Source organism: Crocuta crocuta, unplaced genomic scaffold (assembly GCF_008692635.1).
Source record: "Crocuta crocuta isolate KB4526 unplaced genomic scaffold, BGI_CrCroc_1.0 scaffold271, whole genome shotgun sequence".
NCBI lineage: Eukaryota > Metazoa > Chordata > Mammalia > Carnivora > Hyaenidae > Crocuta > Crocuta crocuta.
Window position 1 is genome coordinate 5,165,471 of NW_027527824.1, and position 27,696 is coordinate 5,193,166.

The window sequence follows — 27,696 nt, forward strand, 5'->3', positions numbered from 1 at the left end:
GGACACACAGCCTGCAATGGCGTAGTCAGGTCTTCAGTCAGGATCTCCTGGGACCCGGTTCTGATTTAAAGCATTTCTCATGGACACTCACAAACACTGCTAATCCCGTGGCTTACAGGGCCGTGAGTTGGGGCCACCTGGGAACATCTGAATTTTGCTGACCCTGGGCTGTGGCCAGGCAGGTGCCCAGTCATCTGGATGCTGCGGGAGCCCCTGACCCTGCGCCCTGTTCCCACGGGGAGAGGAAGTCACAGTGGTTGAGGTGAGAACAAGAGGTTGCCCTGGGTGGGCAGAGGCAGCCACAGGCAGCTGCAACCGGCTGATGCCTGGCCCAGATGCACTCTCTTCACCCTTTCTGCAAAAATTGCTGCCATGTGCAGAAATACAGAGATGTGCGATGTCTGAGAGCCAGTGCCCAGACGTCGTCCCCAACCCTCCTGTGTATGCAGGCGGCCCTCCTGATGCGGCCCCAGCCCGACCGTGCACGTCTTTCAGGCAATTTGAAGTTAAAATATATAGAGAGAAGTGTTTTGATCCACAGATAGCTGTGGTTTGAGCAAGGGCGTCCGGGGAGGGGCCAGCAGGTTGGTCTTGCCTTGGGAGGAGAAAGGGGTGACCCTGCAGTGCAGGCTGGTGGCCGAGCTGCAGAGAAGAAAAGCCCCCACGGAGGTCTTCCTGGTCCCGTCCTCCATGTCCTCGCTCCGCCAGCTCTCTCCTCTGCCAGGACAGAGCTCCCGCACAGCCGTCCCCAACCCTGGTGGCCCCTGGCTGCCGTCTCTGTCCCCTGGGGCCTCTCCTTCCCCAGGGACGGCTCAGGAGAGGGGGATGCAGCTCTGCATGGCCAGTACCTTGGGGCAAGTTTCCTCTACAGCCTTTGTGCAGCCGCAATGCAGCCTTGCCAGGTAGGGAGGAGCTGGGAGAGAAGTGTGCCAGAGCCCCCCCGCCCCTGTGGTTCCCATTGTCACTGCTTTTCTGACAACACAGGCACCCACCCCCTCAGCATCACCCTCGACATGTGGGGCTAAGTCACTGGCCCTCACACCAGAGTGAAGAAGACACTGAGGGGCTGGCGGNCTGATTAGCCCAGGGAAGGGGGAGCCCAGATGGAGAGTGAGCAATTACTAGTGGTCTAAGAGGCAGGTCTGGGTAAGTTTATCTGGGGGGAGACTGGTGAGGGCTTCAGGGAGGCAATGAGAAGTTAGAAGTAAACTTTCCCTTGCTACTGCCTCCCCCCTCAATTTCTTTCTAGAAAGCTGCAGTAGAATACAAGGGTATGTTCCTTCTGTCTAAACCTAGTTGTCCAAGAGTATGCCTCCAAAGCTATGAATTACTGAAATTTGCAGAAATAGCACTGAGCTGTATCGAAGGCCATTCTATGAGATGAGAAGGCTACCTGGTTTGACTGTGACCCTGAACATGGGAAGACTTTGGACTTTTATCCATTCGGCTACTTCTTTTTGAGACAGCTGCTTTTCTGTCTCGGGAGTCGTGGACAAGGCTCTGAAATACCGGAGGGGAGGGGAGGGCTGGTATACTGGGGGCAGAACCCCCTGCTCTCTCCCTGTCTCTGAGCCTGTGACTTCCCCTCCCTGCTCCCGGCCACGACCACCACTCCCCTGCCTGAGCCTGCGGATCCCGCTGGAGCCACCAGGGGGCAGCTGTGAGTAAGAAGAGAGAGTCCAGGAAGGGGAACATCTGGCTTGAGGAGGGCCCAGGCCCTTGGCTCCTCATCCAGTCCCCACCCACAGTCTGAGAAATGTCTGGAACCTTCTAGGACAGCCAGATCTTGACCTACCAGTACGGGATCCCGACTTCTCTCCAGAAGACCGGCCAGCAGTGGGACTTCCCCAATGCCTGGGCCCCCTTGCAGGACCTGGTCATCACAGGTAGGGAGGCAGCGCCAGGGCACATCCCAGGGCCTGACCCCCTTGCATCTAGAGGGCCAGCCCCCTGGCACTGGGGAGGTGTGGACAGAGGAGGTGAGGTCTCTCTCTGGCTCTTCTGTTCTCATGGCTTCCCACTCAGCAGACACTTATGAGCCAGCCTGCCTTTGTCCCTCCAAGCCCAGGCCCTGGGTAAAGAGCACTCTGGCTTGTCATGTGATTTCAGGATGGAGGTCTTAAAGCTCAGGCCTCTTTCCCTCCTTGAGGAGAGTAAGGCTCCCTCTGGGATTCCTGCCTGGGGGTGGGGTCTAGGTCTGGCCAAGTCTCCTTCACCTCGGGCCCAGGAAGTGGCTTTCCAGCTGGCTCAGAATTGGATCCGAACCACCTTTGAGGTCTACTCCAGAAAGTCAGCCATGTATGAGAAGGTGAGCTGCTCCTGGGCCTCCTCTCCATGGGGAGCTGGGGGAACTGCCAGGCTTTGCAAAGCCCGGGGAGCAGCGGTGACACCCAGTGGCCAGTCCTGGGCACTGCAGGCCAGAGCAGCTTCTCCCAGAGGGGCTCCCTAGAGGGTTGGGGTGGGGGGCGGGGGTTAGCGCCTGACCTTAGAGCTTGTCCTTTGGTTCCCAGTATGACGTCAGCAACGGTGGTCAGCCAGGTGGTGGAGGGGAGTATGAAGTTCAGGTGAGTGGGCCCCTACCCCCCGGGAACTGCAGGGCTCTGCTGTCCCCACACAGGCCATGACCACCTCCTCTGTCTGAGCTTGTTTCCTCCTATGGATGTGGGTCCACAGGGAGGAGGTGGCCTGGAGCTCCTTGTACCCCTGGGGTCGGGCAGTTCTAGAGCCCCTGGGTGCAGATCTCACCACCCCCCTAAAAGAATGTGGGGCCCTTCCCCGGAGATCCAGCCCCACTGGCCATGCCTCCTTCCAGGAGGGCTTTGGCTGGACCAATGGCGTGGTCCTGATGCTCCTGGACCACTATGATGACCAATTGGCTGTGGCAACGAGCCAGAGAAATGAGGTCCCCGTCTTCCTGGACCTTACGTAATTAGGGAAAATGCTAATTGAAGTATAACTAAAAGTAAAATGAAGCGAGGGGGCTGCTCGGGGCCAAGGGAGGGTGCTGCAGATGGATGCAGAGGGAAGGCGTCAGTGGGGAGGAGACGTCTGAGCAGAATCCTAGAAGGAACTGTCTCTGTGGATCTGGAAGCCAGTCCAGGCACGGAAACGCCAGTGTGAAGGCTCTGAGGCCATTGTTCAAGGATGAGGAAGAAGGCTGGGGCAGGGTGGGAACAGAGGAGGACCGGGGCTTGGGCACCAGTGGAAGGACCAGAAAGGTGAGAAGTGCTCCAGCCTGGGACATATTTTGAAGGTGGAGCCGATAAGACTTGCTGACAATCGTGGACTATAAAGGGAAGGGGTTGACTTGGGATGATGCATAGATTTTGTTCTGGGCAATTGTAATTGCTCTACCCTCCCAGCCAATCCCTGGCTAGAGTGGAGTGGGGGGTTAAGGTAGGGGCCTAGACGTCAGGGATTGGGCTCTTACCCCTCCTGGAACATCAGTAAGGAAGAAATCCTGTTGTGCAGACACCCAGCTCTCCTACCCTCAATCCCCCTCCCATACCACCTGGCTTCCCAAACACATACTCCAAATGCTTTATTGTTCTGTGGAGATGCTTATGAATCCTCAAAATTGCCCAGTCCCACTGTCTCAGCTGCAGTGGGCCCCCAGTGCTGTGAAGGGGAGCCCAGAGGTGGGATCAGAACAGGCATCAAACATTGCCTTCCTGGACTGTCCTTTCAAAGGAGTCCAAATTTGAATGTGTTCATCTAGATCATATTATGACCCTGGGAATATGCCCTTGGCATACTGGCACTTATTTTATCAGCCCTTTATGCTCAGGGAAAGAGAGGAAGAGAGGCCAGCTAAGACCAGTGTCATCCCAGGCTGAGAGTGTGTATAAGTTGACGAAATGAAGGGAGTAATAGTTCTATGTTAATAGCTAGAGCCTTCTATGCCTCTTTAATGGATAGAACATCTAGACAGAAATCAATAAGAAAATAGAAGACCAAAACTGGAAAACAGCTAGACCTAAGATAAATAGAAGTCTGTGCCCAACAACAGTAGAAGATCTTCTTCTCAAATGCACATAGAACATTCTCCAGGATAGATCATATGTTAGGCCACAAAACAAGTCTCAGAAAATTTTATTAAAAAAAATTTAACGTGGAAAGCTCTCAGTTTTTCTCCATTGAGGATGATGTTAGCTGAGGGCTTCTCATAGATGGCTTTTATGATGTTTAAGTACGTTCCTTCTATCACGACTTTCTCGAGGGTCTTTATTAAGAAGAGATGCTGTATTTTGTCAAATGCTCTTTCTGCATCTATCGACAGGATCATATGGTTTTTATCTTTTCTTTTGTTGATGTGATGTATCACATTGATTGATTTGCGAATATTGAACCAGCCCTGTAACCCNGGGGCAGCTGTGAGTAAGAAGAGAGAGTCCAGGAAGGGGAACATCTGGCTTGAGGAGGGCCCAGGCCCTTGGCTCCTCATCCAGTCCCCACCCACAGTCTGAGAAATGTCTGGAACCTTCTAGGACAGCCAGATCTTGACCTACCAGTACGGGATCCCGACTTCTCTCCAGAAGACCGGCCAGCAGTGGGACTTCCCCAATGCCTGGGCCCCCTTGCAGGACCTGGTCATCACAGGTAGGGAGGCAGCGCCAGGGCACATCCCAGGGCCTGACCCCCTTGCATCTAGAGGGCCAGCCCCCTGGCACTGGGGAGGTGTGGACAGAGGAGGTGAGGTCTCTCTCTGGCTCTTCTGTTCTCATGGCTTCCCACTCAGCAGACACTTATGAGCCAGCCTGCCTTTGTCCCTCCAAGCCCAGGCCCTGGGTAAAGAGCACTCTGGCTTGTCATGTGATTTCAGGATGGAGGTCTTAAAGCTCAGGCCTCTTTCCCTCCTTGAGGAGAGTAAGGCTCCCTCTGGGATTCCTGCCTGGGGGTGGGGTCTAGGTCTGGCCAAGTCTCCTTCACCTCGGGCCCAGGAAGTGGCTTTCCAGCTGGCTCAGAATTGGATCCGAACCACCTTTGAGGTCTACTCCAGAAAGTCAGCCATGTATGAGAAGGTGAGCTGCTCCTGGGCCTCCTCTCCATGGGGAGCTGGGGGAACTGCCAGGCTTTGCAAAGCCCGGGGAGCAGCGGTGACACCCAGTGGCCAGTCCTGGGCACTGCAGGCCAGAGCAGCTTCTCCCAGAGGGGCTCCCTAGAGGGTTGGGGTGGGGGGCGGGGGTTAGCGCCTGACCTTAGAGCTTGTCCTTTGGTTCCCAGTATGACGTCAGCAACGGTGGTCAGCCAGGTGGTGGAGGGGAGTATGAAGTTCAGGTGAGTGGGCCCCTACCCCCCGGGAACTGCAGGGCTCTGCTGTCCCCACACAGGCCATGACCACCTCCTCTGTCTGAGCTTGTTTCCTCCTATGGATGTGGGTCCACAGGGAGGAGGTGGCCTGGAGCTCCTTGTACCCCTGGGGTCGGGCAGTTCTAGAGCCCCTGGGTGCAGATCTCACCACCCCCCTAAAAGAATGTGGGGCCCTTCCCCGGAGATCCAGCCCCACTGGCCATGCCTCCTTCCAGGAGGGCTTTGGCTGGACCAATGGCGTGGTCCTGATGCTCCTGGACCACTATGATGACCAATTGGCTGTGGCAACGAGCCAGAGAAATGAGGTCCCCGTCTTCCTGGACCTTACGTAATTAGGGAAAATGCTAATTGAAGTATAACTAAAAGTAAAATGAAGCGAGGGGGCTGCTCGGGGCCAAGGGAGGGTGCTGCAGATGGATGCAGAGGGAAGGCGTCAGTGGGGAGGAGACGTCTGAGCAGAATCCTAGAAGGAACTGTCTCTGTGTGGATCTGGAAGACAGTCCAGGCACGGAAACGCCAGCGTGAAGGCTCTGAGGCCATTGTTCAAGGATGAGGAAGAAGGCTGGGGCAGGGTGGGAACAGAGGAGGACCGGGGCTTGGGTACCAGTGGAAGGACCAGAAAGGTGAGAAGTGCTCCAGCCTGGGACATATTTTGAAGGTGGAGCCGATAAGACTTGCTGACAATCGTGGACTATAAAGGGAAGGGGTTGACTTGGGATGATGCATAGATTTTGTTCTGGGCAATTGTAATTGCTCTACCCTCCCAGCCAATCCCTGGCTAGAGTGGAGTGGGGGGTTAAGGTAGGGGCCTAGACGTCAGGGATTGGGCTCTTACCCCTCCTGGAACATCAGTAAGGAAGAAATCCTGTTGTGCAGACACCCAGCTCTCCTACCCTCAATCCCCCTCCCATACCACCTGGCTTCCCAAACACATACTCCAAATGCTTTATTGTTCTGTGGAGATGCTTATGAATCCTCAAAATTGCCCAGTCCCACTGTCTCAGCTGCAGTGGGCCCCCAGTGCTGTGAAGGGGAGCCCAGAGGTGGGATCAGAACAGGCATCAAACATTGCCTTCCTGGACTGTCCTTTCAAAGTAGTCCAAATTTGAATGTGTTCATCTAGATCATATTATGACCCTGGGAATATGCCCTTGGCATACTGGCACTTATTTTATCAGCCCTTTATGCTCAGGGAAAGAGAGGAAGAGAGGCCAGCTAAGACCAGTGTCATCCCAGGCTGAGAGTGTGTATAAGTTGACGAAATGAAGGGAGTAATAGTTCTATGTTAATAGCTAGAGCCTTCTATGCCTCTTTAATGGATAGAACATCTAGACAGAAATCAATAAGAAAATAGAAGACCAAAACTGGAAAACAGCTAGACCTAAGATAAATAGAAGTCTGTGCCCAACAACAGTAGAAGATCTTCTTCTCAAATGCACATAGAACATTCTCCAGGATAGATCATATGTTAGGCCACAAAACAAGTCTCAGAAAATTTTATTTAAAAAAATTTAACGTGGAAAGCTCTCAGTTTTTCTCCATTGAGGATGATGTTAGCTGAGGGCTTCTCATAGATGGCTTTTATGATGTTTAAGTACGTTCCTTCTATCACGACTTTCTCGAGGGTCTTTATTAAGAAGAGATGCTGTATTTTGTCAAATGCTCTTTCTGCATCTATCGACAGGATCATATGGTTTTTATCTTTTCTTTTGTTGATGTGATGTATCACATTGATTGATTTGCGAATATTGAACCAGCCCTGTAACCCGGGAATGAATCCCACTTGATCTTGGTGGATAATCCATTTTATGTGTTGTTGAATTCAATTTGCAAGTATCTTGTTGAGGATTTTTGCATCTGTATTCATCAGGGATATTGGCCTGTAGTTCTCTTTTTTTGCTGGATCTCTATCTGGCTTGGGAATCAAAGTGATGCTGGCTTCATAAAATGAGTCTGGAAGTTTTCCTTCGATTTCTATTTTTTGTAATAGCTTGAGAAGAATGGGTATTAATTCTGTTTTAAATGTCTGGTAGAATTCCCCAGGGAAGCCATCTGGCCCAGGGCTCTTATTTGTTGGGAGATTTTTGATAACTGATTTGATTTCTTCACTAGTTATGGGTCTGTTCAGATTTTCTATCTCTTCCCGTGTGAATTTTGGTAGTGAGTGTGTGTTTAGACAAACTGAGGACTGATGGGTGTGGGGGAGGGGGAAGGGGGTGATGGGCATGGAGGAGGGCACTTGAGGGGATGAGCACTGGGTGTTATATGGAAGCCAACTTGACAATAAACTATTTAAACAATAAATTAAGTTTAAAAAATTTAATGTTTATCTTAGAGAGAGAGAGAGAGAGCACAAGCTGAGGAGGGGCAGAGAGAGAGGATGACACAGAATCCAAAGTAGGCTCAGAGCCTGACACAGGGCTCAAACTCGGGAACTGTGAGATCATGACCTAAACCGAAGTCAGATGTTTAATGGACTGAGCCACCCAGATGCCCCTAGTGTCAGTACATTTTAAAAGGTTGAAATCCTACAAGGTATCTTCTCCAACTACAGTGGAATGAAGGTAGTAATAAATAACAGAAGGAAAACTGATACACACATGTGGAAATTGACACACTTTGAAACAACCTAAGAGTCCATGGAGAAATCACAAAGAAGGGAAATTAGAAAATACTTACAGATGAATGAACACCTGGAGACAACATTTATGGGATGAAGCAAGGGCCATTCTTGGAGGGAAATTTACAGCAAGTGTCTACATTATATCTTAAATCAATAACCTGTTTTTATATCTTTAGGAATTAAAAGTGAATTAAAGCCAAAGCTAGAAGAAGGGAGCAAATAAATTTTGAGCATAGAGAAATAATATAGAGAAGAGAAAATCAAACCAAAAGTTGGTTCTTTGAAAAATCAAACAAAAACCCCAAAATAGATCTTTAGCTTAGGGAAGAAAAATAGACAAAGATAAAAAGAAGATACAAGTAACTAAAATCAGAAATGAAAATGGAGATATTACTATGAACCTTATAAAAATAGAAAATACTGTGAACATCGTGTGCCAACAGATTTGATAACCACTGTGAAACGGACAAATTCCTAGAAACATACAAATTACTCAAGCTTATGCAAGAAGAAATGGAAAGAAAATCTCAGCAGATTCATAACAAGCAAGAAGATTGTAATTAAAAAATTCCCAACCATGAAAACTCCCCACGATAGTTAATCTTGGCTAGGCCAAGTTACCACAGTATTTAGTCAAAAATTATTCTAGATGTTTCTACGAATGTATTTGTTTAAGTTTATTTGTTTTTGAGAGAGAGAGAGCTTGGGAGGGGCAGAGAGAGGAGACTGAGGATCCAAAGTGGGCTCCATACTGACAGCAGAGAAGCCAATTCGGGGCTCAAACCCATGAGCCATGAGATCATGACCTGAGCCAAAGACAGACATTTAACTGACTGAGCTACCCAGGTGCCCCTCTATGAAGGTATTTTTAGATGAGAGTAACCTTTAAATCAGGAGACTTTTGAGTAAATTATCTTTGTCTGCTATATTGAAAATAGTCCTTTAGTTTACGGGAAAATGAGCTTACGTGGAAATAGGAATTGTAGTTCAGGGCATGTAAACCATGGAAAACCATGGGTAAGTTCAGACAACAAAGTTCTTGTAGAGGAAAGAAGGAAGTTGGGAGGGGCTGTTTGGAATGAACATCCATTGGAGCAGAGCAAAAATTCAGGGCTGTGGTGACTTCTCATTGGCTGAGTTGTTGCTGAGCAAGGAGAAAATCTTTCTTCCTGCTGGGGTACATAAAGTAAGCTTTGAGGAGTTGTACTGTGAGTATACCCCTTCAGGACTTCCTGACTATATTTTGTGGAGTTTTTTTTTACAGTTTGTTTATTTTTGAGGGGGGAGGAGAAGGAGGGGAGAAGGGAGAGAACAGAGAGAAAGGGAGAGGGGGATGGGGAAGAAGGGGAGGGGTAGAGAGCAGAGGACGGACAGAGAGAGAGGGAGACAGAATTCCAAGGAGGCCCATGTAGGGCTTGAACTCACAAACCATGGGATCATAACCTGAGCTGAACTCAGATACTTAACCAACTGAAACACCCAGGTGTCCCCTGACTATATTTTGAAATGAGATTTTCCTTTATTCATTTCATACCCTCACTGTTGTGACCTCATCTGTTCAGTTGAAGGCCTTAATAGAAAAACACTGACCTCCCCAGAAGAAGAAGGAATTTTGCCAACAGACTGCCTTTAGGCTTCTCTGGGCCTCCAGCCTGAGGATCTAACTTGCAGCCTTTGGACTTGGCAGTCTCCATAGTCATGTAAGCAAATTTTTATTTCATTTCATTTCATTTTTATATGAACAAATTTTTAAAGCTAAATCTGTCTCCCTCTTTCTACACACACACACACACACACACACACACACACACACACACACACATTCTATTGTCTCTGTTTCTCTGGAGAATCCTATTACAGTCCAAGACCAATGTCTTCTTTGGCTAACTCTACCACACATACGAAGAAGAACAACACCAACCTTCTCAAGCTCTTCCAAAATAGAAGAGAAGGAAACACTTCCTAACTCCCCCAAGAGACCAGCCTCATGCTTACACTGTATCAAGATATCACAAGAAAAGAAAATTACAGTCCAATATCTTTTATGCATGTGATGGAAAAATCCTCAAAAAATTCTAGCAAATCAAATCCAATGGCGTATTAAAAGGATTATACATCACACAAGTGAGATTTATCCCAAGAATGCAAGGCTGGTTCAACATACGAAGATCAGTTAGTAGAATGAAGGAAAAGAACCTACATGATTACTGATTCAGAAAGAGCATTTGACCAAACCCAATACCCTTCCATGATAAAAAACAAACAAACAAACAAACAAAAAAACACATTTAAAAAACTAGGAGTAGAAGGGAAGCTCTTCAGAACAGTATAGAGAATTTATGGAAAACTCACATGTAGCATCCCACTCAGTGGTGAAAGGCTGGAAGGTTTCTCCTTAAAATCAGGAACGAGTCAAAGATGGCTGCTTTCACCTCTGCTATTCAACCCTACACCAGAAGTTCTAGCGGAATGACAGAACAAGAAAAAGAAAAGGCATGCAAATTGGAAAGGAAGAGTGTATCTATTCCTAGATGACATGATTCTGTATATAGAAAATCTCAAGCATCCACAGGAAGGCTGGTGGGTCTAATACACTGATTCAGCAAAGCTGCAGACACAAGATCACCAGTCAAAAAAATCAGTTGTGTCTCCATACATCTGCTAAGAGCAACCTGAAAAGGAAATGTAAGAAGCCATCCCATGTGCAAAAACAGCTAAAAAATAAAATACCTAGGCATAAACTTATTTAAGGAGATGAAAGACTTCATTGAATATTGCAAAAGTCACCAAAGGACACGTATGATTCCATTTACATGAAGTATCTAGAATAGGTAAATTTATAGACACAGAAAATTGAATAGTCATTTCCAGAGGCCATGGGAAGAGAGGACTGAGGACTTACTGCCTGATGGATATAGAATGTATCTTTGGGATGATAACTTTTTTAATTTTTTATTATTTATTTTTGAGAGAGTGAGAAAGAGACAGAGCATGAGTGGGGGAGGGACAGAGAGAGAGAGGGAGACACAGAATCTTAATCCGGCTCCAGGCTCTGAGCTGTCAGCACAGAGCACAATGTGAGGCTCTGACCCACGAACCGTGAGATCATGACCAGAGCCGAACTTGGACGCTCAACCAACTGAGCCACCCAGGCGCCCCTCTTTGGGAGGATTAAAAAAATGTTTTGAAAATGAATTGTGGCAATAGTTGCAAAATATTGTGAATGTAATAGGAATTGAAGTATGCCCTTTAAAATGGCTGAAATGGCAGATCTTATGTGGTATCTATTTTAACCACAAGAAAAACATAAGAAGGAAGGGTAGGATGGAAGGAGCACACCACGGGGGCAGTGGGGAGGGCCAGGGCCATCTCGTCGTGTGACAGACACTGCTCAGGAACCACAACTGACATCCTGGATGGCAAGCCTGAGTCCTAAAGGGAAGGTCACACAGTCACTAACCTCGAACGGTGATAGGTTTGTGGAGCGTACCTTCCCACACACACTTCCACCCCCTACCCCGATGTCATGTCAGGCCCAAGCCATCGAGCCACACTTGGGATGGAACCTTGAGCCACGCTGTTTGAAATGTTAAAGGGAAAGGTAACTCTCTGCAGTGGTGATCTTGGGGCCACCAGAGCAACTGGCATCTGGGTCACAGGTGTGTGACCGAATTGTGCCCCAGACACTGGGCACCCCAGTTGCCCACCGCCACCCCACCACGTGAGGGAAGGGCCTGAGCAGGTGGTACCCACGGAGACTAGGAAACAAGGAGAAAAAGTACAATGTAGGGGGGCAGGGGTTGGCCTCTGCTGAGCCGGGGCAGCAAGGCCGTGCAGCGCTGGCATGCAGCCCCCGGGGTGGCCACGCCTCGGTCGTGGACTTTGGCAGCCCGGATAGGCAGGTGCGTCAGGCTGCACCCCGGCAAGCCACAGGTACCTGGGCTTCCTCCTTGGCCGCGGCCACAGCCACCATGCCGGGGAGGGTCTTCACGCTGTGCCAGCTGCTTCTGCTGGGGCTGGGGTCCCATGGCGCCCTGCCCCCGCCCTGTGACCGGTAGGAGTGGGGAAGGTCGCTGGGGAAGGAGGTTGGGGTGGGATCTCAGGCACTGAGGGTCAGTGCTTTGGAGGGAAGGGGAGCGAAGGACGTTAGCTTTCCTTTAGTAGCAGGCTGGGGAAAGAGGGGGCTGCCTCCCGACCCAGGCGCCTGCTGGCTGGGGTCCTCCCTCCTTCCACCCCTCCCTCCAGGCTCTTCCCCAAACCATGCTCTTCTCAAGGTTGTTCTGGGAAACTCTCTGTCCAGCTTCCCTAGCCTGCAGGTGAGCGGCAGTGTGAGGACCTGAAAGGCACTCCTAAGTTCTGACCCCTGTGACCAAGAGCAGGTCAAAGCTCTTTCCAGAGCCATAGCTCCCATTTCCTGAATAAGAGACGTAAGTGGCCCGGTCCTGCCTCCTAGACTCACAGGACATCATCCTTTTCCGATTTCAGTGGCTTTCTTGAGCTCTGATGTCTCAGGCTGCAGGAGTGGACCAAAGAAATGAGGTCCCCATCTTTCTGGACCTTACGTAATTAGCAGGGAAGGTGCTGATCAAAGCACAAAATGAAGCGAGGGGGCTGCTCAGGGCCAAGGGAGGGTGCTGCAGATGGATGCAGAGGGAAGGCGTCTGTGGGGAGGAGACGTCTGAGCAGAATCCTAGAAGGAACTGTCTCTGCGTGGATCTGGAAGACAGTCCAGGCACGGAAACGCCAGCGTGAAGGCTCTGAGGCCATTGTTCAAGGATGAGGAAGAAGGCTGGGGCAGAGTGGGAACAGAGGAGGACCGGGGCTTGGGTACCAGTGGAAGGACCAGAAAGGCGAGAAGTGCTCCAGCCTGGGACGTATTTTGAAGGTGGAGCCGATAAGACTTGCTGACAGTCGTGGACTATAAAGGGAAGGGGTTGACTTGGGATGATGCATAGATTTTTGTTCTGAGAGCAATTGCAATAAGGATTTCAGAGAGGCTGGGTGATCAAGAGTTTTGTCACGTGCCAGGCTGGTGGCCAAAAGAATGGAAAGAAGACTGTGTCAGGGGTCGGTGAGACCACCCAGGGCTTCGGCGATTTGCTAGTACTCACCTCACAGTCACAACTGTGGTTACAGTTCATTCCAGTGAAAGGGTGTGGATCAAAATCAGGAAAGGCAGCAGGCACGTAGGACTGAGTCCAGGAGAGAAGAAACACAGGACCCAGTTGTCCTCTGTCGGTGGGTTTGTGTGAGCAGCATTCACTTTTTGAGCAGCGCAGGTGACAGACAGCCTACGTGAAGTACAGCCGGCCAGGGAGCTCCCCTGTGCCTCATGCTCAGGGTTTCCCTGAGGTTCAGTTACAGAGGCTTGGAGTATGTGTCTGCCTGATCTTAACTACTCAGTCTCCGGGTCCCTAAGTCAGAGAGCGACCGGGTGGCTCTCAGTCCCCACCGTAAGTCACATTATCAGTATAAAATATCTGGCATGGCCCAGGGCCCCATGTAAGGATTTACTAGGCGGAGATCCAGCAGGTTACGGCTTATTTCTCAGGAGCTGGGCACCCACGCTGTCTTTGCAAAGTGGAGGGTTGGAACACAGCAAACCCATTAAGTCAACTTTTTGCTGCACAAGCTACCTGTTCTATAATGAAGACTTCATTTATCTAGTCTCTGTCCTGGGTTCTTGGGATACAACCTCTGAGCTCTTGGAATTTCCCAAGTGATGGGAGAGTCTTTGGCATTCATGGTGGGTGCTGATAGTTCACATTAATGGGATAACTCGCTGCGAGTCCCTAGGTGGCCGTGCTGATGAGACGGCTCAGGAAGGGCACAGGCCATGCCAGAAAGACTGACCGTGTGACTGGAGGATCGAGGCTTTGGGGCACAGGATATCATCCTGACCTCCTGACCTCTGAGGGTGGAGGGGGCTGAAGATAGAGTTCAGTCGCATGACCAGTGATTCAGCCAACGGTGTGTATGAGATCCCAGTAAAAACTCTGGACCCCAAAGCTCAGGGGAATGTCCTGTTTGGTGAACACTTTGATGTGCCAGCCAGGTGATACATCGGATTCTTTGGGGGAGTAGACGTTCAGGGAGGGTCCGCGTTCAGGACGATCCCTGGTCTCTTCCTTCGTGTGTTTTCATCTGGCCAGTCCTGATTTGTATCCTTAGGATAAAACTGTAATCGTAAGGATAGTGCTTTCCTGGGTTCTGTGAGTCACTCTAGCACGTTCTTGAACCTGATGGGTTTGTGGGAACCTCCACATTTGTAGCCAGTTGGTTGGAAGTAGGGGGAGCCTGGGGACCCCTGAACTTGGAACCCCAGCTGAGGGCAGTCTTGTTGGGGACTGTGTGTGTGGCCTGAGCTAGTTCGTTAGTGCCGAGATTAGATTGCAGTACTGCCGTTGATGTGAGAAAATGTGTCATTTGCTAGAATGACCTTGACTCCCTGGAACATGAGGCTCAGGAAAAACAAGACAAAAAGGACAGAGGATGAGGGCCCTTCGATTCCTGGGTGGCTGCTGGGTCACCCATGGTTTGGAACAGCAGCTGTATTGGGATCAGTTCCTGGAGGTGAAAGTTATCAATGGAATTTAGAGATGATGGGTCCAGCGCCCAGGGTGTTGGCTCACTGGATGAGTAAGAAAATGCAGAATAATAAGAAAAGAATGCAAACCCTTCATTATTGATATCCTAATGGCAACCTTGAGAGTGAGACATGGGCCAAGCTTTGCTTCTGGCCGGTCCAAACCACAGCCTCTCATCTCAGGGCCCCTGCCTGAGCAATGCGTTGGGAAAGATCCTGATTCTGGCTGGGCTGCGGTGTGGCCCTAGCCTCAGAGCATTTCCAAAGGGGAAAAATCATTCTAAAATGACAAAGAATGAAGAAAGCTAGGCTGAGTCCCAAGAGGGTTAGGATAGAGAGGGAAAGGGGAGAGAGGCAATGGACCCATCCCAGCAGGGCAGAGTCTTTAAACAGTTATTTAAAAATGGGGCGTGGGGCACCTGGGTGGCTCAGTCAGTTAAGCGTCCAACTCTTGCTTTTGGCTCAAGTCTTGATCACATGATTCATGGAATCGAGTCCCACATCAGGCTCTGTGCTGATAGCATGGAGCCTGCTTGGGATTCTCTTTCTCCCTCTGCCCCTCCTCCACTCTCTCTCTCACTTTCTCTCCCTCAAAATAAATAAACTTAAAAAAAAAAAAAAAGAATGGAGCAAATAAAGCAGCTGTGGATAGGGTCCGAACAAAGATGTTAATGCAACACTTTTTAGAAATTGAGTGAACCAATTGGACATGCTGCGGGCCCCCCAAAATGTGAGGGACCTAAACACATCGGCCCCATTCACCCTACTCTGGAGGATTTCAGAAAACGTCAGGGCAAAGCGGGTGGTGAGAACGCTGACCTCCAAACCGTCGAGGCAGCGGCCCCACAAGTTAATCAAGGTAAAGCTTGATGACAGGGTCAGGGTCCCTTAGCTCTGTCCCCTGCAGAGAAGTGGACAAAATGGTCAGAGGGTACAGAAGGTCCTAGATTCTGTGACATGGGGTCCCAGGTGCTGCAGTAGCAGGAGCGCTGGTGAGTCGGATTCAGAGGACGTGGAAACGCAAGCTTTGGCGATCAAGGTGAATGTTCGGATGGAAAGTGCAACGTTTAGACAGACTTGACGTCGAGGGGTTGATTCTCCTTCCCCCAAATGTGGTCTAGCAGCGGCTTCCACACCTGACCGTGGAACACTTACCCTAAGTAGTATCATAAAACCAAAGCCTGTTGGCAAAGTCACAGTTAGGAACACGAGGGTCGAAGGGACTAAGGGGAAAGTCGTTGGTGTGTTTGAACACTTTTCACGCCAAGTGATCGCATCTGTTCTGCCTGAAGGCATTACAGGGGTGGGCGTTGTGTCTGGGTGGGGAGTTGCTTCCGCTCTCTAGGACCATAAAGCGAAAGATATATACCTCTGCCGTCACGCTATCGCTTGCCGTGTTAATTGGACATTCCAAATGGGCACCTGGAAGATTGCCTGAGGTCACACAGGTCACATCCTTCTGCGGAGCATAGGCTGTGGGTTACACCGGAAGTCTTGGCGCCCTTCCCAGCACCATGGCCAGACTTTGGACTAGAGAATGTCCATTCGAGAGGCAATTAATAACTTGCTATCAGACCTTAATTGAGACTGCCTCTCTTGAAGCACAGAAGATAATCTTAAAAACTGAAATGGGCATCATGTCTTGGGTGGTGTTGGAAAAAAATGATCTAAGAGAAAGGGCAGTGCCCAGAAGAGTTCTGTAGCACAATGGAAGTGGTTTACGCAGGAGCGTGCTGCTGGGGGAATGTAGGGTTAACTCCATGGCTCGAGAAAAGGCACATTCCCTTCTAGAACTGACTTTGGAACCACCTGAGGAGCTCTGGATTCCTTTTTTTAAAAAGTTTATTTTATTATGTTTTATTTTATTTTATTCTATTATTTTTTATTTTATTTTTTATTTTTATTTTATTTTATATTAAGTTTATTATTTTTATTTTATTCATTTATTTTGAGAAAAAGCATGTGTGCATGAGAGTGGGGGAGGAGCAGAGAGAGAGAGAGAGAGAGAGAGAGAGAGAGAGAGAATCCGAAGCAGGCTCCACGCTGTCATTGCAGAGCCTGATGTGGGGCTCAATCTCACAAACCGTGAGATCATGACCGGAGCCAAAATCAAGAGTTGGATACTTAACTGCCTGCCACCCAGGCGCCCCTAGGAGCTCTGGGCGCTATTGCCGCTTGGAAAGTACCCCATAAACAGCTCTTGACTGACCAACAGAGAGCTGCTCTTAGTTCATGGACAGCTGATCCGAGGTGAACAGACCGCAGTGAGAGGCTGCCGCTCTGACCAGAGACGACAGAACCAGATCGGCTAGGTGGGCCAAACAGCATACTGTCTGCCACTGTGTTCAGGCCTTTACCTGTCTCAGTCAGTGACCCCCATCCTGGCCGCATGGTCAGGCAGAAGGGCAATGGGACAGTGGTCTGTAGCAGCAGTGCCCTGTGTGACACACCCTACGGAAGTCACTCTGGGAACATGTTCATGCCCATCAGAAGAACCCGCTTCCTAGACTGGAAGGTCACTAGAGCCAGCAAGTGGGTGTCCCCGTGTGTTCACATGAGGTGGCCGCTGGGCTCACGAACCCACAGGATGTCGGGAGTTCGTAGGAATGCAGAGGTGGCCCGGATCTAGATACCTTGCACTTGCGTCCCCTGAGGCACAAAATGCCAATAAGAGCTGTTCTGTCGACCAGAGAGACAGGCCCCAGGTGGCTGCGGGGAAGATTCCCTGGGGGCAAGGACGCGCATGGAGCCGGCCAGTGAGACTGAAGCTGGGAGACCCCGGCGGGATCGGACGCCGACCCTGAACTGGGTGTAGCTGTAAATGTCCCCAGTACTGTAAAAGGACCAGAACAGAAGAGGCTGCACCAAGCTGGACCACTGAGTTACGTTTTTTCAGACCAGGGAACACACTTTGATCCTGCGAGCTATGGTCTGACGGAGAGCTGGGACGGACGTTGGCTGTCGGAAACGGGGACACATGGGCAGGAAGTGCTGGCTGGCCCAGCTTCAAGTGTGTGCTCAGCACTCACCGTGAGGGGGGCCCAGGAGGGTGGCTGCCGGATACGCTGCTCTGCTTTTCGGGGGGACTCTAGGGGAGAGGGGTGCCGAGGAAGCCGGTATGCCCGTGCGATTCTTCCATGGGGGGAAGACTACGCTTTTTTCTGCCTTCCCCACATTTCCTGAACCTTCTTTTCTCTGCTCGATGCAGAGATCCCAGGACCAATGCAGCAGCTCCACGGGTCAGAGGCAGGGATGGTTCCTAAGCAAGAAAATGTAACTGTTCCCTTAAACCGTTATGTCCGAATCTCTAAGGGCCTGATGGGGGTGTTGTGCCTTCACGCCATCTGGCTAAATGGGGGTTGTCGCTGAATGAGGCTGTGTTCAGGTCCAGGGTAGGAACGGCCCAGCCGAAGCGCACCTGTGTGCCACCTGTGTGTGGGAGAGGCCTGCAGGGAGGCCCTTGCTACACTAACAGCCTGGACCAGCACAGCGGCCGAACCTAGTGTCCTTTCCAAAGGCTGAGAAGTTTGGATGTACATGGAGAGAAGGAGAAACAGTAGCTGCAGGTAAATTGAAGGAAATTGAAGGAAATCCACTATTATATTATGTTAACACTTTATTTTTTTTAACTTTATTTATTTTGAGAGAGAGAAAGCACATGTGTGAGCAGGGGGAGGGGCTGAGAGAGGGAGAGACAGAATCCCAAGCAGGTTCCCAGCTGCCAGCACAGAGCCTGAGATGCAGGACTCGAACTCACGAACCGCAAGATCATGGCCTGAGCCAAAGCCAAAATGAAGTCAGGCGCTGAACCGACTGAGTCACCCAGGCGCCTCTATGTTAACACTTTAAAAGAGGCTCAGAGCAAGAAGTGATGCTGTTCTCAGTTCAAAAGGGTGAATGTGGGGCGCCTGGGTGGCTCCGTTGGTTGGGCATCAGACTTCAGCTCAGGAGCCTAGAGCCTGCTTTGGATTCTCTCTCTTTCTCTCTCTTGTCTCTCTCTGTCTCTCTCTGTCCCTTCCCCTGATCATGCTCACTCGCTCTCTTTAAAAAAAATTTTTTTTAATTAGTTTAAACAATTTTTTAAAAAGGGTGAATGTATGTATTGCTGAAATCACTTCTGCTTTGAAATCTGACAGAATCAAACCTGAGTGACCTTTCCAGGAAGCATTTTGACCTATTCCAATATGATGGAATAGACTAATTAATTATTCATGACTATAGGAGACTCTAGTAGTATGCCAACATCTTCAGACTCTTCTTTTCGGCTTTTATCTACCATAGTGTGATAAGGTGAAACACTAACATTGTTGGTTAGATTATAATATTAATCTTGATGGTCAAATTGAGTTAAAAGCCTCCTAGCCCCACTCTGGCTCTAAATATTAGGTATGTTCGTGCTGAAACTATTGCTTTATCTGTTATATAAACGCTACACCAAATGTAGACGCTCAAACGGGTAGGAATGTTTTGCTAAAATGGACCCTTTGCCAAAGATCAGAGGGTAGAGCCTGTTGTATAACAATAACGCATCAGTCCTTTGACCCATTGTCCTGCAATGTAACCTCTGAGCCCTTGGAATTTCCCAAGTGACAGGAGAGTCTTGGGCATTCGGGTGGGCTCTGATAGTCTACATTGAAGAGGTGACTCATGGTGAGCCCTTAGATGGTCATACTAATGAGATGTCTCGGATGGGGGGAGACTATGCTCGTAAGACTGACCATGTGATTAGAGAGTTGGAACTTTGGGTCAGGTGATATCAGCCCAACCTCTGGGGAGGGGAAGGTGGCCGGAGATGGAGTTCGAACACTTGGCCAGTGCTTAAATCAATCATGCCCATGTGATAGAAACCTAATAAAAACTCTGGACACCAAGGCTCAATGGAGTGTCCTATTTGGTGAACACACCAAAGTGCCAGGAGGGTGATAAATCCTGATTCCACAGGGAGAGGACCCAGAAGCTCTGTGTTGAGGACGCTTCCTGTATGTCTTTTGAAAATGAACGGAGTGAGGGCAGTTTTATTAGAGGCTCTGCTCTTAAGCCTCCAGAGTCTGCACTAACTCGAGGTGGTTAACATCAGAATCTAAGTCTGTCCACCACCCCTCTGGCCCTTGGCCTGGGCTTTCTTACATCAAAATCATCATGTTTGAGGGGCGCCTGGGTGGCTTAGTCGGTTAAGCGTCCGACTTTCGCTTAGGTCATGATCTCGCGGTTCGTGGGTTCGAGCCCCGCGTCGGGCTCTGTGCTGACTGCCAGCTCGGAGCCTGGAGCCTGTTTCAGTCTGTGACTCCCTCTCTCTCTGATCCTCCCCTGCTCGTGCTGTCTCTCTCTCTCTCTCTCTCTCCCCCTCCTAGAAATAAATAAAACATAAAATAAATTTTTTTAAAAAAATCATGTTTGAGCATCTGCATTTTCAAAATTTTTTTAATGTTTAATATTTTTGAGACAGAGCATGAGTGGAAGAGGGGCAGAGAGAGAAAGGGAGATAGAATCCAAAGCAGACTCTAGGCTCTAAGCTGTCAGCACAGAGCCCAACGTGGGGCTCAAACCCATGAGCCACAAGATCATGACCTGAGCCAAAGTCAGAGGCTTAACCAACTGACCCACCCAGGCTCCCCCGAGCATCTCCTTTTAATATAGCAATTATGTAATAGGTATAGCGATATATTGGTAGGAGTGTGCCTAACCTTGGGAGGAGTCAGTGCAGAGTAGGGACAGACTGAAAGGAACAACTATTTTAACAACCAGCCTATAAAGCCTTTACATACATTTTTGTATATTTGTGCTGATTTGATTACTCATTTCCTTCCTTCATCTGCCACTATCTGTATCTTAGGATAAACTTGTGCAGAATTACTTAGCATAGCAATTCGCTTATTCCAGTTCGTCCTCAGGCCAGGCATTTTCCATTGGTATTATATTCTGAGGAGGCTTTAACTCAAGATGCCAACAAACTCAGTCATCAGTATCAGTGTGATCATGTGGCTAATTTACATAACATGGTTGAATCGAACCAATAATACCGGTATTAAACCATATCCTGGTATGGTCATAGTACAATTCGGTTTCATTACAGAACAAATCTGGAAGAGTTACAGAGAGATTCTCTGTGCCTTCTCTTGTGGACTCAAACCTTGCCCTTATACCAGATATTATTATGGACAGTAATCATTATAAATAGCCATGATTTTATTATTTATTATAACAAATTATTATCTGTTATTTCTGGGTTCCAAGTCCATTGGAGGCAAAGCCAGTCACCCCGTCTCAGTTCACAGGCTGGTACAGAGACTGGTTTCCATTGCATGCTGTTTGGAACCAGGGCCTACCTCCTTCCTACGGGAGGACCCAGGTGGTCCTCAGAATAATCCCTATCCCTGCTGATTGTACTATAGGGTATGTCTTCTTCCGATCTCTTCTTGGAGCAAGGGCAGTCATAGTGCATCGAGTGTCCAGAGAACTAAGTTGTCAGGGCTATAAGATTCCCAGAGATATGGCCCTTGAGCCTCAGTAGCTACAATGGAAGGTCATTGTCACATCACTACGTTGGCTTCAGTCTGCATTAAAATAGTCCAGAGGCCCTGTTGGGTGAAGGTACAGACCCCTTCCCAGTGCTGGATCCTGGCATTATGTGTTGCCTTGCCCTGGCCCATTTCACTAAAGCCTCATCATCTATCCAATCTGACTTCCATCCTTTGCTTTCTTCTTGGAAGAGAACTCCTCATCTGCTTATTCTAGTTAATAAGTATTTTCCTCTGCCTCTCTTCATTAAAAGAAAATTCAGTTTGTTCAACAGTGGGAGACCTATCTCCCTCAAAGTTCTTTTATGCCTCACGGTCCAATGTTGTTTAATGCACCATGTGTGTCGTTGCCAGTAGATACTAAAAGCCTGAGTGCAGCTCAGATACGGTGGGTTAGATAAGCGGTAGTCATGCCTAAATGCAATTTATTTTGAGTATGCCATAAGGCCTCCCATAGCCTTCCTCATCTCACAATGGGGTTATTCCCCAGGGGAATTTGGACATACTGTATGATGCCTACTGCTTTAATCCCACACACACAAAAAAACATTTATTCTCATCTGTTTAATAGCTTTCTGTTCACAAAAACAAGGGTGATCTACATTTGTGCATGTAGCACACTGAACGTGCTGCTATGTTTTATCCATTGATGTCAGGGAACTTTCCAAGTATTTGATTATCAAGGTTTATAGTTACACAGCAATTAATCTGCCAAGAGTTGTAAACCACACAGTCCAAAGACCCAGTGGGGAGTTGTTCCGGGAAATTTCTTCCCAAATGATATCCTTTGTAGTAGATGTGATCTAAAAACTTGAATTTGGAAGATGCTAGCACATCACTAGAGTTCCCTCGGTCATCAACAGCCCAGTTCATTATCATATCCTAAAACCAGAATGCCTCCCAGAACAATGCCAGTCATGTCTGGAGGCTTCCCTTCAACTTGGTCGGGTTCCAAATGGAGGGTGGTCATGACAGACTCATGGCCTCACCCTCCCAGGTACCACTATGCTATGGACAGTGTTAACCTCTTGATCTCTCCAGGAACTAATGTCATGCAAGATTTCCCATTTTCTTTCTCTTTTTTTAATTATTCTTTATTTATGGTTGAGAGAGAGTGTGTGTGAGTGGGGGAGAGGCAGAGAGAGAGGGAGACACAGAATGCAAAGCAAGCTCCAGGCTCTGAGCTGTCAGCACAGAGCCCGATGGGGGCTCGAACTCACAAGCTGTGAGATCATGACCTGAGCCAAAGCCGGACACCCAACCAACTGAGCCACCCAGGTGCCCCAAGATTTCCCATTTTCATTGACTACCCATTTACTCACCTCTCTGCCCTCAGCTGCCATGTCTCCTTCTTTCCATTTGTCTTCTTTATCCATTCTGTTACCCTATGTCTTTTGATTGAAACATTTATTCCATTGACATTTAGAGTGGGTACTGAAAGATATAAATTTATTGCCATTATGTTGCCTGTAGAGCTGGAGTTTCTAGTGGTGTTCTCTGGTCCTTTCTAGTCTTTGTTGCTTTTGGGGTTTGTTTGTTTATTTTGTTTTTGGGTCTTTTCTCCCCTTAGAGAGTCCCCCCTAAAATTTCTTGCAGGGCTTGTTTAGTGGTCATGAACTCCTTTAGTTTTTGTCTGGGAAACTTTTTCTCTCTCCTATTTTGAATGTCACCCTTGCTGGATAAAGAATTCTTGGCTGCATATTTTTCTGATTCAGCACGTTGAATATATCCTGCCACTCCTTTCTGGCCTGCCAACTTTCTTTAGATAGATCTGCTGTGAACCTGATCTGCCTTCCCTAGTAGGTTAAGGACTCTTCTTCCCTTGCTGCTTTCATGATTCTGTTCTTGCCTGAGTATTTTGTGAATTTGACTCTGATATGCCTTGTTGATGGTTGGTTTTGTTGAATTGAATGGGAATTCTTTGTGCTTCCTGGATTTTGATGTCTGTGTCTCTCCAGGTTAGAAATGTTTTCCACTATGATTTGCTCACATAAACCTTCTATCCCTTTTTCTCTCTCTCCATCTTCTAGGACCCCTATGATTTGAATGTTATTCCTTTTTAATGAGCCACTGAGTTCTCTAAGTCTTATTTCATGCTATTTTGCCTTAGTTTCCCTCTTTGTGTTTCTGCTTCATTGTTCTCAAGTTTGTCCTCTGTATCACTGATTTGCTGCCCTGCTTCATCCATCCTTGCCGCCATGGCATCCATTCGAGATTGCATGTCAGTTTATAGCATTTTTAATTTTGTCCTGACTAGATTTCACTTCTTTTATCTCCACTGAAAACGATTCCATGCTTTTTTCAACCCCAGCCAGTACTCTTATTATTGAGATTCTAAATTCTGGTTGAGACATCTTGCTTGTATCTGTGTTGATTAAGTCACTGGCTGTCATTTACCTTCTTTCCATTTGTCGTTGATTTTCACTAAGCTTTTCAACCTTTGGAAGGGACATTAGGTTTGGCCACTGTACTCATTCAGACTGCTGACAACAATACCAGTCTTGCAAGTGCTTCCCCTAGTTCCCTCATATCCGTCCAGGATAGAGTTACAAGGCCCATAATGAGTGGCTTCTCCCACCAATAGATAGTATAGCTGCATTCACTGTTAGCCCCCAGTTAGCCAGAGTGTCTGTGGGCACAAGCTGCCTCACCAGGCCCTTGGGAATTCTAACATAAGGATTTGAAAATACGGATGCCTGGGTAGCTCAGTTGGTTAAGCGTCCAACTCTTGATTTCAGCTCAGGTCATGATATCATGAATCATGAGTTCAAGTCTTGTGTCAGGCTCTGCACTGACAACTCGGGGCCTGCTTGGGATTCTCTGGCTCCCTCTCTCTCTCTGTCCCTCTCCCCCCCCCAAAACAAATAAACATTTAAAAATTTTTGAAAATATAGCTATAGTTTCTTGCTCAGGGATCATTCATGCTTCTGGCATCACATCTCAGTCTGGTCCACGGCACAGGCAAAAGGTAAATTGAGATGATGTGGGAAAGAATTATATAGTCCCACCAGCAACCCCTCTGCCCACCTCTCAGAAAACCAGAGGAATATATCCAGTGGGGACCCTCCTTTGGCCCCCACCCCATGCTGGGTGTGAGCACTTGTGAAGCTGTGTAAGCCAGCCCCACATGCTTTCATTTCTCCCCATTTTAGACAAGAAAAGTTTCAGTTGCCTGTTCTAATTCTGTACGGAACCACCCCTCCGAGGGCGATAAGCCACATGATGTGTTCATTTGACATGATCTCTCTTAGATTGTTGGAACTAATCGTGGGACGTTGTTGGGACTGTAGGCTGACCAAATTGGCACAGTATCTTCTGTTCCAATGTAGTATTTTAAGCATATTCCTCTACAATCCTCTACAGTCAGGTATGCAAAGCCTACTTTAATGTGCCCCTTGAATTTCCAGAGTGATTTCCCGAGGGTTATGCCTCATACACACACCCCCTTGACGAGTCCAGTTTTTTCCTGCTCATGAGTCAATAAAAACCCCAACCTCAGGGCTTTTTGGATTCGATTCTTCCATCACTGCAAGGCAAACAGAATGCAGTCCAGCCCACTGAGCCGTGTCCTTTCATTCTTCAAAGATTTCCGTCAGTTGGTCAGTGTGTATCGGCCTTCCAAACAAGATGCTGTCGGTCTACCTTGGAGCTGCATCAGTAACCAAGCAGCTCTTCGTTGGTCACAGAGAGCTGTCCACACGCCCCGCTATACAGAGAATAGGTCCAGCCTCTTCTAACGTGTCACTGATTACAGTGGTAATCTCCTTGTGCCCACTGGGTATTCTGGGCTGTTCCAAATGACCAGCCAGTGTGGGCTTGGGTGCTTGTTCATATCCTGTACTGCAAAGGGTCCTCCTCATTCAGCCCAGTTTGTTACTTCCACCTGCCAACCCCTACCACATGTGTACACACACGTGCACAGGTGAACACACACAGCCCTGGTCCGGCCCAGGGAACATGCCCACACTCTAGCCTTTCTTCTCCCCTAACGGTGGTGGCCTGACCTGCTCCCCTCCCCACGCTCTCTGCAGCCAGATTTACTGCCACGGGGAGCTCCTGCACCAAGTCCAGATGGCCAAGCTCTACCAGGACGACAAACAGTTTGTGGACATGCCGCTGACCTCGACTCCAAGTGAGGAGCGTAGGGGCCTCACCTTCTAAACCTTCTGCACCAAAGATGGGGGGGCGTGGGGCCAGGCAGGGAGGGGCTCCTGGGCTCCAGCTGATCCCTCCTGGCCACCCACACCCCAGACCAAGTTCTGCAGCACTTCAGAGAGCTGGCCGCCAGCCACAACCACAGCATTCCCCTGCCGCTGCTCCGCACCTTCATCCAGGAACACTTCCGGGCCGTGGGGCAAGAGCTGCAGCCCTGGACCCCCGCCGACTGGAAGGACAGGTACAGCCCGGACAGAAAACAGGAGTGGGGTCTTCAGACAGGGCTGCCTCCCTGAGCCCTGGGGGTTTGGTTGGTGTTCTTCCAGCCCCCGGTTCCTGGAGAAGATCGTGGACCCCAAACTGCGAGTGTGGGGGGAGCAGCTGCACCAGCTCTGGAAGAAGCTGGGAAAGAAGGTATCCCTGTCCCGGGGGTTGGCGGGGGCCCCGAGCTGGGGGACGGGTTTGCCTGCTTGGGGCCCATCTTGCTGTTAGAGCACAGAGTGGAACACATTTCCTAAGACCACTGTCCCCCATCCACTGGGTCTTTGAACAGAGTTTTCTAGAAAGAATTTCTGGAGGGGGAGAAGGGAATGTCTGCTTCTAACTTCTCACCTCCTCACCGTCATCCCCCACAGGCAAACCCAGCCTGTCCCGCCACCTCCACCCTCCCCAGCTGGGCTCTCCCTTCCCTGGTCTCCTCCAGCCAGCCCTCTGCTCAGGAATATTTGCCACTGCTAATTGTGGCCTGTGGTTTCCACTATTTGTTAGACACTTTCTCTCCTTTGAGGCTCAGAGACGCCACTGGTTTGCCCAAGGCTGCACAGCGTCTGTCCTCCCAGCCAGCCCCCAGGCCCCTTCCCCACCCAGCCCCACGGGAGCAAAGGCCGGCTCTGTGCCACTCCTCCCCTCAAAATAACGGACAGCTGCCCCCTCTCCCANGATCTTGGATGCTGATATTAAACGCCCAGGACGCTCCAGGGCCACTGAGGCATCTGGCCCGGCCCCCAACTTGGGCTCAGAGCTGCCTGGTGCCAGGACGCTCGCTCTCCTTTTCCAGGCCCGAGTCTTACAGCAAAGACGCAGAGCTGGCAGCCACGGTACCAGAAGGTGAGCGGCAGCGAGGTCGGGGATCTGGGTGGGGCCGGGAGCCCGCTGTCATGGGTCAGGCCCCAGTCCCTGGTCTGCTACTGCCTTGTCATCACAGGGGGCCGGGAAGCTCTGTGGGCTGAGCTCAAGGCTGGGGCCGAGTCTGGCTGGGACTTCTCTTCACGATGGCTCGTCGGAGGCCCGACCTCCAACCGGCTCAGCAGCATCCGGACCAGCCGATTTGTGCCCGTTGACCTCAACGCCTTCCTGTGCCAGGCAGAGGAGCTGATGAGCGACTTCTACTCCAGACTGGGTGAGCTAGCCAGCGGGAGGAGAGGGGGAACGGGTGCTCAGCCCGCTTCAGCCCTGCCTCAGTCTCGGCCATGGAGCTGGAAGTAGGACCTTGAGTATCTGAGTCCACACATTCAAACTCCTTCCATTCCCATTGTTCTGTCACAGACAGGGGAGCATATATAGACAGTGCCCTCCTAGGATGGTCCTGGTCACAGGCCGGTGCAGGTCCTGAGAGCCATATCGGGCCATTTGCTCAGGAAATGCCCGGTCCTGGAGGCCTGCAGTGTGGCCCCAGGTATGCATGTCCCCTTGGTGCTCAGGGCCTCTAGCCCTTGGGAAGGAAAACAGGAAGAGGCCAAAGTAGATCTCTTGAAGGCGCCAAACCCCAAGGTCAGGTACCCAGGTTGCTCAGTCTAAAGGCTGTGTCACCCCAGGGAACGACCTCCAAGCCACCAAATACAGAAATTTGCGGGATCAGCGCTTGGCTGCCATGAAAGCCATCCTGTGGGATGAGGAGAAGGGTGCCTGGTTTGACTATGACCTTGACAACAGAAGGAAGAACCTAGAGTTTTACCCATCCAACCTCACGCCTCTCTGGTCCGGCTGTTTCTCTGACCCGGGAGTCGTGGACAAGGCTCTGAAATACCTGGAGGTGAGGGGGGGCAGCAGGGCGGGCTGGTATACTGGGGGCAGAACCCCCTGCTCTCTCCCTGTCTCTGAGCCTGTGACTTCCCCTCCCTGCTCCCAACCACTACCACCACTCCCCTGCCTGAGCCTGTGGGTCCCGCTGGAGCCACCAGGGGGCAGCTGTGAGTAAGAAGAGAGAGTCCAGGAAGGGGAACACCTGGCTTGAGGAGGGCCCAGGCCCTTGGCTCCTCATCCAGTCCCCACCCACAGTCTGAGAAATGTCTGGAACCTTCTAGGACAGCCAGATCTTGACCTACCAGTACGGGATCCCGACTTCTCTCCAGAAGACCGGCCAGCAGTGGGACTTCCCCAATGCCTGGGCCCCCTTGCAGGACCTGGTCATCACANACTCGGGGACCCAGACCGCTTTCCTGGTGCCCCACTGCCTCCCAGCTGCCCTTGTGCTCAGCCTCCTACCCAGCCTCCTGCCGCAGTGA

The 27,696-nt window shown here is 49.7% G+C and overlaps 2 protein-coding genes across 2 annotated transcripts; both read left to right on the top strand.

Moving 5' to 3' along the window:
- Nucleotides 1-397: 397 nt before the first annotated feature.
- LOC144242811 (trehalase-like) lies at nucleotides 398-2,929 on the top strand. The gene is made up of 6 exons (XM_077777826.1): nucleotides 398-495; nucleotides 806-902; nucleotides 1,775-1,886; nucleotides 2,196-2,308; nucleotides 2,511-2,564; nucleotides 2,813-2,929. The coding sequence occupies exons 1-6, from the start codon at nucleotides 398-400 to the stop codon at nucleotides 2,927-2,929; spliced, it is 591 nt and encodes a 196-aa protein (XP_077633952.1).
- Nucleotides 2,930-4,497: 1,568 nt separating this feature from the next.
- Nucleotides 4,498-27,696, top strand: LOC144242818 (trehalase-like). Its single transcript, XM_077777838.1, has 10 exons — nucleotides 4,498-4,599; nucleotides 4,909-5,021; nucleotides 5,224-5,277; nucleotides 25,069-25,169; nucleotides 25,289-25,433; nucleotides 25,519-25,623; nucleotides 26,250-26,299; nucleotides 26,397-26,591; nucleotides 27,007-27,224; nucleotides 27,496-27,696. Exons 1-10 carry the CDS (start codon nucleotides 4,564-4,566, stop codon nucleotides 27,694-27,696), a joined length of 1,218 nt encoding a protein of 405 aa, XP_077633964.1. The 5' UTR covers nucleotides 4,498-4,563.

Coding starts and splice junctions, on each gene's coding strand:
- LOC144242811 (XM_077777826.1), top strand. CDS start 398: ATGTCTGAGAGCCAGTGCCCAGACGTCGTCCCCAACCCTCCTGTGTAT. Junction 496..805: donor CGACCGTGCACGTCTTTCAG/GCAATTTGAAGT, acceptor CTCCTTCCCCAG/GGACGGCTCAGGAGAGGGGG. Junction 2,309..2,510: donor AGTCAGCCATGTATGAGAAG/GTGAGCTGCTCC, acceptor TTTGGTTCCCAG/TATGACGTCAGCAACGGTGG.